This window comes from Azolla caroliniana, unplaced genomic scaffold, assembly GCF_043228905.1.
Source record: "Azolla caroliniana isolate FFs.n. ecotype wild unplaced genomic scaffold, voAzoCaro1.0.p SCAF_5, whole genome shotgun sequence".
NCBI classification, from domain to species: domain Eukaryota; kingdom Viridiplantae; phylum Streptophyta; class Polypodiopsida; order Salviniales; family Salviniaceae; genus Azolla; species Azolla caroliniana.
This window is the reverse complement of record NW_028230440.1, coordinates 21888655-21902487: the sequence shown is the minus strand read 5'-3', so window position 1 is coordinate 21902487 and position 13833 is coordinate 21888655. Positions and strand designations below refer to the sequence as shown.

General features: G+C 37.5%; 2 protein-coding genes across 2 annotated transcripts; one reads left to right on the top strand and one right to left on the bottom strand.

The window, feature by feature from the left end:
• Nucleotides 1-1243: 1243 nt before the first annotated feature.
• On the bottom strand, nt 1244-4282 carry LOC147864451 (uncharacterized). The gene is made up of 5 exons (XM_087319222.1): nt 3986-4282; nt 2906-3310; nt 2401-2499; nt 2082-2195; nt 1244-1757 (listed from the first exon to the last, which is right to left on the bottom strand). Exons 1-5 carry the CDS (start codon nt 3986-3988, stop codon nt 1608-1610), a joined length of 771 nt encoding a protein of 256 aa, XP_087175348.1. The 5' UTR covers nt 3989-4282; the 3' UTR covers nt 1244-1607.
• A 6715-nt stretch (nt 4283-10997) lies between these two features.
• Nucleotides 10998-11495, top strand: LOC147864450 (putative pentatricopeptide repeat-containing protein At3g13770, mitochondrial). Its single transcript, XM_087319757.1, has one exon. It carries the CDS (start codon nt 10998-11000, stop codon nt 11493-11495), a length of 498 nt encoding a protein of 165 aa, XP_087175883.1.
• The last annotated feature ends 2338 nt before the right edge of the window (nt 11496-13833 follow it).

The following is a 13833-nucleotide window of genomic DNA, read 5'->3' as shown; positions in this document are numbered from 1 at the left end:
CATGCATGAAATTTGGACAATCCAATCCATCTTTTCTTTTATAGCCTTGTTCACTATTTCTTCACGTTTATTGATGCATAGACCAAAGAGTGCAGAAAAGAGTGGGCACCCCTTGCTTGACCCCTGTATTGCTCAATAAGTACTTCGAGAAACCACAATCCCTTTTCAATTGGCACCTAACATTCTCACACAATCGTGCTACAAAGGGTTTACAATCTAATGGCATGCCAATCTCTATCAATATTTTCCAAAGCTCACTCCTTGGTACAATGTCACAAACTTTCTTAAAGTCCACAAAACAGCAATAAAATGTCGCAAGCTTTCTTAAACTACTCTTATGTGAAAATAATGCACACAAATGTGCTCACCCTTCTTGGTTGACATTTGAATATGTCAATTACATTTTTGGAAAAATAAAAAATAAAAAATATGTCACTTATGTTATCATGCCCATCTAATAAGTCATCATATTTCTCACGAAATTCCTCATATGTTGAGCATGCGATAAGTGATACTCATCCTCCACAATGTTTCATAACATACCTTCCACCTCAAGACCTAAGTTGTGTGAGCAAGTTTGAACTTGAAACCCTAAACTCTAACTTGTGTGAGATTAGATTAGCTCATGGGGTAGTAGATGAGATTAGATACATTTTGGCATTTTTACCTAGTATTGTGTTAGAGAGAGAGAGAGAGAGAGAGAGAGAGAGAGATCATACATCTCCTACATATGATTGAATATATCTGGTGACCATTATACGTATTGCCTATTGTTTGGGTTCCTATTCCAAAATTGGTGGGGAATGAAATTGTGAAAGATGGGTATATGATGCATGGTTTATTGTCGTGGCATCATGTGTCAGAACAAGATAATATTCTCATCTAATATTCTCATCTACCTGTCATACAAGCAATGGTGGGCAATGTTTTTTGGGTATGATGACTTGAGGATGCCTAATATTCTTTCTTAAAGATCCACATAAACCCTAATTGCTAGTACTAGAGTGTCAATGTGTTGATGTAAGGGTTTAAATTTCTCCATGGCAGTTGTCCACCAATTCATCTAAAAAATCTTAACGCGATTGCACAAAAACACATCATTTCGTAACCTTTCTAAATGTAATGTTCTAACATTCTTCATCTTCCCAACATGCCTACTGGTTTTGGAGGTGAGAAATTTAGTTTTACTGAATCAATATTTATATTTTTCATGTTACAATAGACTTGGCTCACATAAATTTGCGAGACTCTTTTGAGAGCTACTATTTTACTCATGTCCAACAATAGCATAATGAGTTCTGGTAAAAAGATAGACAGGTTAATTTTCTTTCGCATTTTGTCCATTTCATTCCACTTGTTCCCAAAATTTAACGCTAACTTTAGTAAGAAATTTGAGTCCATAGAGCATAGGGCTGTTTCCCATGTGTCTAGTAGACCATTGTTTAATTTCTCACATCCATTTCATGCTTGCTCTATGTCTACAAACATACTGAAATGGACAAGAAATTTTCTTTGCCAACATCAAAATTTCTCCTTCACATACATTACCTTCATGCATTTTTGTGGGACAAGTTACTATCAATTTTTGAGAGAGAAACGCCGTTGTTTTACGTATGGCAGACAAAGCTTGCTTTCATTCTTTGGACAACCCCTTTGTATTCAATGGCAGGTAGCTCACCCACAGCAATCATATGTTGCACACGATCTGTGATCTCTGCCAGCTCTTTCTTCTTGGTCTCCTCGATCTCTGCCTTGCACTAAACCCATGCGGTGTTTTAGCCAATACTGAATCAATTCATTTGAAAAATCATTGCCCGAAACTCTGAAATACCCGAGTTTTTCTTTATTTCCCCAAATGCATTTCAGATGTGGTTATTTTTTCAAACGCCCTCGGTTAACCTTTCCAAATAGCACATCATTGCTCTTTTTGGGGGGTTGAGCAAGGGCATTTCATAGATGATTAAAACTCAACGAAATTCAGGGGAGTAAAGAAAAACTCGCGGTGTACCAAAGTTTTTCCCCACTACATATCGTATATTATTAAACTATGGCATTAATGCTTGTATTATGATTACACCTACACATTCAGCTCTTGTATATGCATCCGCAATAGCTTTCTCAGCCTCTTCATGAGCTCGAGAGTTTATTCTGTTGGCTTCCTCGCGGGCTTTTGCGATAACTTTCTCGGCCTTCACCTGAAAAAAAGTTCAAATATGATTATTATGCTTTTAATGAACGGTTCTCAAATGTACTTATTACTATATCTTATGGAATATTATTATATGTATCTAGAGCATATATTGCTACGTTGTATGGAACAATATATTTGGACCAATTTTAAAGATTTGTTAGGCAATCTGGAATTTCATCCCATGTACATATGGCATTCGATATACAAACCGCAGCAATTCGGAGCACTTGCTCAGCTCTCTGCTCTTCTCTTTGTTTAGCTTCAAAAGCTCGTGATTCATCATGAAGTCTTTGCCTTTCTGCTTTTGCCTGATAAAAAAAACATTCAAACGGGATCTTCAATTTCAAAGAGCAAACTAACAATCTAAAGCACATATTACAAATGCATTTAGCATAAAAAGTCTCTTCTTGGGATAGAGAACTATCCAAAAAACTTGATGAATATGGATATGTAGACAACTCATTAAGGGGGGAAAAAGAAAAATTATCTAATAGACAATCTGAAACATACTAAATAACTGAACAACAATTATTTAAAATGTTTTTATGTGCATTCTCATCATTATGTCTCAGATATATATTTCTTGTGCATTCCCACTAAACCTTAGAGAAGAACTACATGTGAGGTTGTTTTATGTTAGTTACAAGGTTCCTATGTGCACTCACAGCGTGAAAATTTGTACAAAAGAACGAAAAAACTGGATATTTAACTTACAAGGTTTTTGTGCGCACGGGCCTCTACTTTCCTTGACTCAGCATCGCGGTAAGCATTAGCTTCAGCATCAACACGGAAGCGGTGAGCTTGAGCAAATGCCTCCGCCTTCTCATTCAAAGGCATGGAAGAGCTACTGACCATACCATAATTGTTAAAACTACCATTACCATTACCATTAATACCATTATTTGTTTGGTTATTATGGTTAACAATATGATGGTGTCCATTGGATGAGGCAGAGTTAGGCGAGATGCGTCCTGATTTGGTATCATGGTAGACCACATTGTCATTGTTGCTAATTTGAGGTGTGGAAGCCACAATGGCTCCCTTCTGTGATGAGGAACTTGATGGTGCACCTGCATGCACCATTGCACCGAATACTGCTGGTTGAGGTAGTTTGGGGCTCTGCAACAATAACATCTTTTGTTTAGTTTCTAAAATTAACAGTACCCTATATTAATACAAAAATATTCTTTCTAGGTGTACATTAATCCCCAGAAAGGTCTTTTCAAGATCTATATTAACAGAAAAATGGTGCCTTCTGGATTTACAATAATAAAAATGATTCTTTCTAGCTCGGATAGCATAAAACGCTGATTTCTAGGCATACATCAACACAAAATTTCAGAAGTTCAACCAAGAATGCGCACATAACGTATTGAATCAAGGTATTGGCAGCATTTATGTCTCTCTCCCACCCCCCCTTCTCAGACTACAACCAATTTCTGCTGCTTTCTGTCTCTATCTTAACACCAATATCAGAAGATTAACGAAGAATTATTTCATACTCTAATGAATTATGGAACTCCCTCGGTCTCTTTCAGAGCTCCAGTAAAGCATGGCTGCTTTTTCTATCTTAATGCAAAATCTTAGACTATCAAGAAAGAATGCTTATATACAATAACGTATATACCAATGTATCAAGAAATTCGCAACTTCTTTCTCTCTCACTCTCGGATGGATGATGGATGATAAGGAATACAAAAATGAATCAAGGAATTCAAAAAGCTTACACCTTCTTTCATCTTTCAAATTAACACAAAAAACTCACAAGAGTAACGAGGAATCAGGCCAACGTACCATGATGAATCGTGTAATTCAAAAGAGCTTCTTCCGTCTTTCTTTCTTTCTCCGGTTGCTCTCTTCCTTCTTCTTCAATCTTCTATCTATCTTTCTTGTGTCGTCCGCCCTTCCTTCTTCCTTCAAATTACTCCTTTTATCTTTTCTATTGATATTATCCTTCTTCTTCCTTATCCCTTTCTTTATTGATTGTTGTTCTTCTTGCTGCCTGCCTGCCGGGCTTCCTTCATTCAAACTTCTTTCTTTCTTTCTCTGCTCTCGTTCTTCCTGTTCTACCCCTCCTCTTCTTCCTCCTCCTCCTGCAGCTGCTGCTGCAGGCTATGTCCTCATCGTCGCCCTGCAGACCAAGGCAAAAAAAAGATCAAGAATCTAAGGGGAAGAAATGATGCAGGCAGGCAGGTAGCAGACAAGAAGGCAGAAGGCTACGCGTGTATATATACACATATACATACATACATACATACATACATACATACAATGTATGTACGTACGTACGTATGTATGTACATATGTATGTATGTATGTATGTATGTATGTATGTATGTATGTATGTATGTACGTACGTATGTATGTGTATAGACGCACGTGCACATACGTGTCTTGCTTTGGCACGTGTCACATGGTCGTTGGCTCCAAGAACCAAGACGAAGGACACTGGAGACCCTAAGGCCTGGGACAACAAGATTCGTTTTACATGCGACTCGGGCGGGCAAATTCGTTGAGTTTCGGGCTTCTCGTGATTCTTAACTTGCCCATATCCTTGGTCGGAAAGAGGCTATAGCTTTCCACGTGTGTCCTGTGTGTGCCTAGCACAGCTACAAATCCCATCGCCCGGAAATCGTGCCCAAGGATTAGGCTGGAGAGATTAGGTTAACTGTAAACCTTATCGAAACAAAGAGGAGAAGAATGCGGAGATTAAGCTAGCCATTGACAAGACGTCGAGAACGTGTTCGAGGCTAGGTCGAAGATTGGGCTAATCAAACGTTTTGCAGAAAAATGCATAGCAAGGGATGGAGACAATTTTTTTTATCCCCTTTTACTGTAGCAATTCATCTTTATGACGTTTTGTTCATGGATTCATGTATAGGAATGATTAATCCATAGAAGATGAAGAATCCACACCCAATATGTAAGGCAAACCTCCTTTTGCACGCCAACAATATTACAATAAACATCAAACTCAGATCCCAACCATTAAGGTAGGTAATATGTATTTTCACCCATTACCCACAAGTTGACTTGTGTTCTAAGGATATATAAATATTGTCCCAAACCACCAACATTTGTCGGTCAATGCTTATTGTCAACCGATGAAGGGTTACAACACCATAGTCATTGTATAGGCAACTAGCCAATAAGCATATGAATAGTCGTCGCTAGTCGATCGATTTTGTCCAAAAGTTGTTAGTGTTGGATGTTTTTATGAGATGCATTGATTGGACTTTGTTAAGTGTTGAACACTTAATCACTTAATAAAACAATTGTTGAAGATACTTAATATGAAGAATTTAAATATCAAAAATATTAAGGAAATTTGACATGATTAGATGATAAAAACTCAATTAATAATAAGAGATACAATTGTGTGACAATGGCTCAGTGGTAATAAAAGGTGATTAGATGCATCATTTGACTAATTTCAGATGCAAGAAGAGTTTGGGTCTACTACGAGGGCAAGTTGGTTAATATGGATAATTAGAGATGTAGTAATGTGTTATGTGTTGATTATTCTTTAACTACCGCCATTTGTCTTGTTCTCCTCTTATATAAAGGAAGTCAAGAGTGGTGATCATACCGATTGTACAATCTTTTTGCTTGTGCATACAATATTAATGTCCTATCGATTGCTTGACATGCATGGTTACATATAATTGAGTTATTGACCTCAACTCTAGGAGATGCCTTAACACTAATTAATAACATGGTAGTCATGTTCTCGACCATTTTATAAATGTAGGCAATAGGCAATCGAATCCTACAATTTACATGCATCTATTATTATGACCCATCGAATGGCCAACACCACGACGTGCTTTGTGGGACAATAGGATAGTTGTGGACATACCCAAAAAGAAAAAGAAAAATGTTGTGCCATTTGTGGACCAACAACTGCATTGCATTAATGATGCCCAAATGTTATGTATGTTGAAAAAGCAATATGTTCAATCTATCTATACTTGTTCTTGAAATCACATTATTGTTGTTGTTGCTAAATTGAGGGATCTGTAGGTCACAATGGCTCCCCTCCCTTTCCGTCTATGATGATGATAATGTTGACAAGACAATAGTAAAGATCTATGCAATCCAAACCCAACCCTACCACGCAAACAAGTTTACATGTAAACACACACACAAATGCACCAAATCACATACATTTAAAAAGAAATCCGCACGCACATCCCTTTTATGCATTTGTGGATCTTCGAACACATGCGTGTACACACATGGGCTTGCATGGCACATAAACATCTATCAGTGCAAACACACCCATATATGTATGCATATTAGACTTCCTACAATTTATTTACATCATTTTATAAAACACTCGCTCATAATTCAGTACGCTTTCATACACCACAATTTCAGAAGAGTGTCTTCATATCCCTGGTGCACGAATTGCAAAAAGTGCACGAAGGGCAACGGTAAGCAACTACGACACGAGTATTTACATACTCAGTTCCATGAACGAACCGACAAGAATTATACACACTCGGACGCACGCGTACGCACCTTATTTCGAGACTCGCAAATATAAGTACATTCTAAACCCTAAACCCTATACAAACCGTAAACCGTAAACCGTAAACCGTAAACCCCTTCTTCTAATGAACTAAGTGTTCTAGTGCCTTTCAAACACATGCTACTTGTAGGATACTATGGCCCTGTTTTTCCTCTCTTATTTGTCTTGTCTTCTTCACCATCGCCAATATATGTATTGATCTCGCCTGATCCATGGCTTATTGAATCAAGGAATTGCAATTTTCATGGCTTACGCTAGCGATGGAGATTACACAGAAACCCCTCTGTATCTCTGCTTTTTCACCTTAGGGTTTCTGGTTCGCATCACCTCAAAACGAAAACCCTCGCTGTTTCGATCATTTTCCACGCTATACTCTCTCTTCAGATTTCCTGGACCTGTTACAAATTTTGTTAATAATGAAGAAGTTTGCCTGCTTTTTTTTTGTTTTCCTTCTTGTAATTTGCGTTTGTGGAGTGGGGGAGGAAACGATTGGAAAGTTAAGAGGATGAGCAAAACAAAGAGAAAGAAAGCCAGAATAAAAAGAAAAACGCAGCAAAAACGCCAAAAGAGGGGCTACAAAGTAGAATCTGCAGAGCCAAAAGCATGGGGAGTAATGGCAATTGCAACATAATTGATGGTTTTAGTTCATATACAGAGGCAAAGATGAGTGGTATTCAGATGGTGATACAACATAATTGATCGTTTTAGTTCATATACAGAGGCAAAGATGAGTGGTATTCAGATGGTGATACAACATAATTGATGGTTTTAGTTCATATACAGAGGCAAAGATGAGTGGTATGATGGTGATACAACATAATTGATGGTTTTAGTTCATATACAGAGGCAAAGATGAATGGTATGATGGTGATACAACATAATTGATGGTTTTAGTTCATATACAGAGGCAAAGATGAGTGGTATGATGGTGATACAACATAATTGATCGTTTTAGTTCATATACAGAGGCAAAGATGAGTGGTATTCAGATGGTGATACAACATAATTGATGGTTTTAGTTCATATACAGAGGCAAAGATGAGTGGTATGATGGCGATACAACATAATTGATCGTTTTAGTTCATATACAGAGGCAAAGATGAGTGGTATGATGGTGATACGGAGGATCGGGAGGATGTTTCTGAGGCTGCAGGAGAATGTTTTCCTGCCGGGCCGCTTCCGTGCAGCCGCCTCCATTGCAGTCTCTTCCTGGATCTGTGTCCTCCGCATCGCCGCATCATCATCGCCTCACTACAATCCACAGAATGTCGATGAATCCCATTATTTCTACGATTCCTCCTCTGATGTCTCCGATTTCGATCCTCCTTACGATTCTGGTTATGATTCTCCCCAATCTGGTATGGGATTTTTCCATGATGATGATGATAATTACGAGGAGGATCCCTCTCTCAGCTATCTCATACCTTACTACTAATCAATGAGTTCTCAGAGTGTTGCTCCAGTATGCCAATCACACAAATCTTAGATATGTATCTCTCTTAACCAAAACAATCAGAACCTTAGATATTTCTAAGATATATTTCTCTGGATTAACCGATCAGAATAAACACAATCACCATTGCTTGCCCATTGCTTTCCATTGATCCGTTAAACCCCCAAATCTATCATTGACCTGTATATTAATATCAGAAAACCCACACATTAAAGTATGTAAATCATAAATCACCATAAACACCAACATTGCCTAAATTACATCTGTTTTTTTTTTAAATTTCTCATGCTATTGGTTCTTTTGTGTTTTCTCCCCACACCTTAAAACTCGGTTATGTACCCCAAAATAAATATGAGTTTAACATGAATAATGACCACATGGTGGGTGCGATTCACGCGTGGTCGAAATGGTACATATTAGGTTTTTAAATTGTTGCCTTGAACTATGATTTTTTTCAAACATTGGAAATGATTATGTGTTGAAGGGTGTTTAGTAGTACATTAATCTTCAATAGACTTGCAATGCATCACCAACAGAAAGGTGTTCTAACCTACCCTAGGTAAGTAGAAACCCATGTTAATCCATCCAATGTCCAATGGATGCCCTTCTAGGAACCCACTTAAATCCATGGAGTATCCAATGGTCGCCACAAAGAAGGATTTTGATCTTTTTCTATTCCCCACCCTAGGGATGGAGCCATGGGAACAAATAGAGTTTGGTTGGTCAAACACAAACATGCTCATGATTAAAATACCTACCTTTTAAAGTCTAATATAAAATTTGCTCCCCTTGGATAATTCATTTGCTACCCTTGCATCATTAATTTGCTACCATAACCCTACGTGGTTCCAATGTATACGCGGCAAAACATCCTCACAAGTAATAAGTTTGATATATAATATGCTATGCATATTCCATTCCTTTGTAAGCTTGCCTTTTCTTCTTCTTTGCCAATGTGGCCTATGCCACCAATGTAATTGGTTGCAATATAATGTTTTTTGCATATGAGAACCAGCGAGCTTAGCATAATGCTAACCACCTATTGGGGTATGATGATGTTCAAAAGGGATATAACCTAGAGATTTCGTGGACACCATTATAGGAAATCATTCCACATGCACTCTGAAGGATGTTATCCACCTCATAATGTTACAATGGCCTTGGAATCATCACAATGTTAAGGAAATACATGATAATGAAATATAAATGCCCGTGAGTTTTTCTTAAGTATATACATATCTTACATGGAAATATCATATATAAATTATTCAAATTTTATCTTCTCAGTCATGAGGACAAACAATGCATTGCAATGATGCCCAAATGTTATGTATGTTGAATGCAAGACGTTCAATCTATCTACATGTTCCTAAAAGCATATTTCCGTTGTTGTTGCTAAATTGAGGGGTGTGTGTATCACAATGGTTCCCATCTCTTTCCCATTTGTGATGATGTTGATGTTGAGGGTGCACCTACAGGTGTCATTGCTCCATGATACCCCTCCATTGGAAAAAGTTATGCCAACCTGTTCACATAAATACTCAGGTAAAGATACGATGACAACTAGAGGACAATTACAAGTTGTTGAGGAAAGAAAACGTAGAGGGGTAGTTTTGGTAGGAAAATGGGTAGTTTCGTAATAATTAGTTTGAAAAATTGACATGTACATTCTCGATGGTATGTGCTAAAGAGGAGTGTTGATGGTATGGAGGTTTAATACAAGTACATTCTCGATGGTCGTGGAGATGAAGGACGCATTTGGTTTCAACATGGGAGAGGATAGTTGGGGGCTATCCAAGGCGGCTCATCGCATTTTACTCCAACCGGGGGCTATCCAAGGCGGCTCATCGCATTTTACTCCAACCGGCATGCGCATCATGGACTAATTAGTGTCTACAACTACAACAGCTGAAGAAGGTCTTGATGTATAGAAATTTTCCAACTAAAAATGCTTATCAAGAAGAGCTTCAGTTGGAAGATGATGTTTCTATAGCATGGAACTAGTACCATTTGCAAGTCATAGGACCACTCGTGTTGTGTGTTCTTCTTCATGTTGATGATTAGGAGAATAATATGGCTTCATTATACTTTCTTTGCCTATAAAGATTGGTTATAGGTTGTTTCTTACTTATATTTTCCTAAATAGATTGTCTAGGGCAATTTGGCACAACTTTACAATATTCATTGTAATATTTGACTACTTTGTATATTGCCTTTGGCCACTTTAACTTTAATACCAATGGAGGATATTTTTTCATGAAAAAAAGAGAGTTTGAAATTCACTTGTTTGTAGCTTGAAAGCATGCAGCAACATAGAAAATGGTCAAGAAATACACTCATAGATGGTTTTTCCATGCTTTTGACAGAGATGTTTGCATTGCAAATTTGTTAGTTTGTTATGTATGTGAAATGTGGTTTGATAGTTGAAGCACAAGTACCACGAGATTAGTGGATATGTACATAAATTGTGGGTATGCCAAACATGGAGATGGCCAGAAAGCACTTGATTTCTTTGAGCAAATGCAGAGAGAGGGAGTGTTGCCTGATGTGGTCACATTTCTCTCCATCTTGAAAGCTTGTGATAGCATTCGAAACCTTGATAAGGGTTAAAAAGTACATGGTGAGATTATTAAAGACGACCTTTTGTTTCTGGATAAGGGTAGATTGATTGGAACTGCATTGGTGGATATGTATGGTAAATGTCGGGCACTTGCAAAAGCACAAGAAGTCTTTGATAACCTTCAAGATCAAGATGGAATAGCTTGGAATGTGTTGATTGCAAATTATGATGAACATGAGCATGTTGAAGAAGCATTGAAATGGTTCAAATCTACGTATGGGATGGTTTCGAAAGTGATATTTGTATTGGGAATAGTGTGATAGGGATGTATGCTAGGTGTGGCTCTTTGTTGGATGCACGAGAAGTCTTTGCTACTCTTGCAATCAAAGATGTTCTCTCGTGGAAAGCATTGATTACAATATATGTTGAGCACGGCCTAACCGAAGAAGTATTGAATTTGCTCAAAAACATGTCCATGGAGGGTAGTAGTCCAAACATTGCAATATATACTGGTACATTGAAAGCTTGTTGTGAGATTGGATGTTTGGATAAAGGACGTCATCTACATGTTGAAATTATAGAAAGGGGAATGGAAAATGATCGTTCTATTGCCAACACTTTGGTTGACATGTATAGCAAATTTACTATGTCTTTAGAGTTTGAGAACATTTTTGGGTGGATGGCAAATCGAGACATCGTTTCTTGGACTGCACCTATTGTTGGATATGTTGGTATGGCGGTAATTCAGAAACTTTGAAAAAAAACTCGAAGAAAGGCAGAAAGAAGGCATTTCTCCAAATATGCATTTTGCAAGCTTAAAGGAAAGTGATAATATATAAAGGTACAACTGATGATAGAAGTGAGGAATGGAAATATTGGAGGAAAAGAGAAACACACAACCATGTATGTATGTATATTGGTGCATTTGTAGCTGGTTCATGAGATATGTCTTTCAAATTGCAAGGTTACATGGTGGTTCTGCTATATATCCCTCAATCATCTCTCATTTTGGTAAAACAAGTGGGGTCAACAATTTTGGTCTTATGTGGTGTGATGGTATGAATTGTGGACCCATATTGGCAGTATGGGCAATTTTAAATGGAGATTTGGAGAGAACCATGAATTTTCCTCGAGTGTCTGAAATTGGGTTTCAACTTGTTTTGTTGGCTTCATGAATTTGGCATTCTTCTTGAATTATACAATCTTTTTGAAGACAATATTAACTCTCCCTTGAGTCAAACAATTTGTGGGAATCTGAAGGACTTGCTTATTGTGGTGTGGTATTAGGGTGGGTATGGTTTGGAGGTTTATCTTTTGATTGGCTAAATGTTTTAGGTCAACTTCTTGGTTTCTCTAGGACAGGATCATATGCATTTTGCAAGCTTAAAGAAAAGTGAATAATATATAAAGGTAGAAGTGAGAAATGGAAATTTTGAGAAAAAGAGAAATACACAACCATGGATGCCATGGATGTATGCATATTCTAGAAGCAAAAAACACACACCAAAAAGAGAGCCAGAGATGCATAAGTAATCGTTTTCAGATCCTTAGTTTGTTTGTGGTTTTGTAACTTTCTTTTTGGTAGTGATTTTGACATAAAAAAGAAAGTCACACACACGCACCAAAGAAACACACATTTTCTCTCTGAGATAGTGATTTTGACATCACAAAACTCATGGTCCTTTTTCTCTGATGATCTATAATTGTTGAGATGGTATATATTATATACTATTTGTATATTGCTTTTGGCCACTTTAAATTTAATACCAATGGAGGATATTTTTTATGGGGAAAAAAATGTCATTGCCCCATGTGGTAGCTTTTGGCTTTGCAATAGTAACTTGTTTTGTTAAGTTTTTAAAGCTCCATGTTTGTGTGAATGGATCAAGAACTCCAAAGAGCTTCGTCCTTCTTTCAAATTCCTCAAAGTAGTAACACAATGGAACTCACTAGACCAATGAAAAGTGTTAGGGCCCAATGTACCATGAAGAATCAAGGTGCTCCTTCTATTTTGTAACTTTCTTCATCGTCTTAATTGACAAACAAGATATCCCATGACACCTTCTCCTAAGTTTGCGACCATATGCCCTCTACACCTACATTGATGGTTTTGCAACCGTCGGTAGTATGGACCGATTATGCGTCTTGACCAATGGCATCTCTCTCTCTCTCTCTCACTCACTCTTGACCATACTTGCAGAAATTTTAACATGAGAATAGATTATGATTGAAAATATCCCTAGATTCTTCCCATGTCAAGTCCAATCTCGACCTATTGCTCTTTTGATTATCAATTCGTTTGGTGACAATGGAGAAGTGATAAGCTTGTCTCTTTCTTCTTAGCAATAAATGGTTGACAATGGCTTAGTATATGACACAAATATTTCAATTGAAAATCATGCTATGTTAGTGAGAAGTAGGACATCTATATGTGATTTACAATTTGCTATGTGATGGTTCAACTATGAGAATTATGAAGAAAAGTCGTTAGATTCTGATTTCTAGATGACACGTAGAGTAGGAGGCAGATGGTCTATAAGAATTCTGATAGCAAGTGGCATGAAAAATTCTCATTGGGGTCAAAAAGATTGTCCAACACTATTCCTCACTCTCACTTGAAGTGGAAGAAATATTGTGGGCGTGGAAGAGTAATCATAACCACCACATAGAGAAAGGATTGAGTTCAATGTTTGTGAGGGTTTAGAAGGTAGGTGGTGTAGGAGCTCTCTACGCAAAAAAAGGACTCGAACGATATAAGGTTCCACATCAATGATGTGGATAACATATGAGTTTGTCATATTAAAGATGAAGCATTTTTGAGCCAAATCAGATGGCACGTCTGGTATGGTAAAAGCAATCGACAGAGACTTAGGAATTAAGAATAAGTGGTAGCATGATTACGAACGTAAGCATACATTAATCCAGACAAAAAAGTGATAGAAAATAGGAAAACATGTTGTTGAGCACACAATGAGTGATTCGAGAGATTCGTTACAACTAAGAGCAATGAGTCATGTGCTTCTGAGCGAGCGAATACGATCACAATTTGAAGTGCAAGGGGAGGAGCTTAGGGTTTTCAAATTGGAGCGTGAACA

Bases quoted from the DNA above. Each gene is read 5' to 3' on its own strand.
- LOC147864451 (XM_087319222.1), bottom strand. The intron at 2,500-2,905 runs GTAAGTTAAATA...TTTTTTTATCAG, and splicing joins CCCGTGCGCACAAAAACCTT to GCAAAAGCAGAAAGGCAAAG. The intron at 1,758-2,081 runs GTAGGTGTAATC...GCATGGGTTTAG, and splicing joins CATATACAAGAGCTGAATGT to TGCAAGGCAGAGATCGAGGA.
- LOC147864450 (XM_087319757.1), top strand. From the start codon at position 10,998: ATGGTTCAAATCTACGTATGGGATGGTTTCGAAAGTGATATTTGTATT.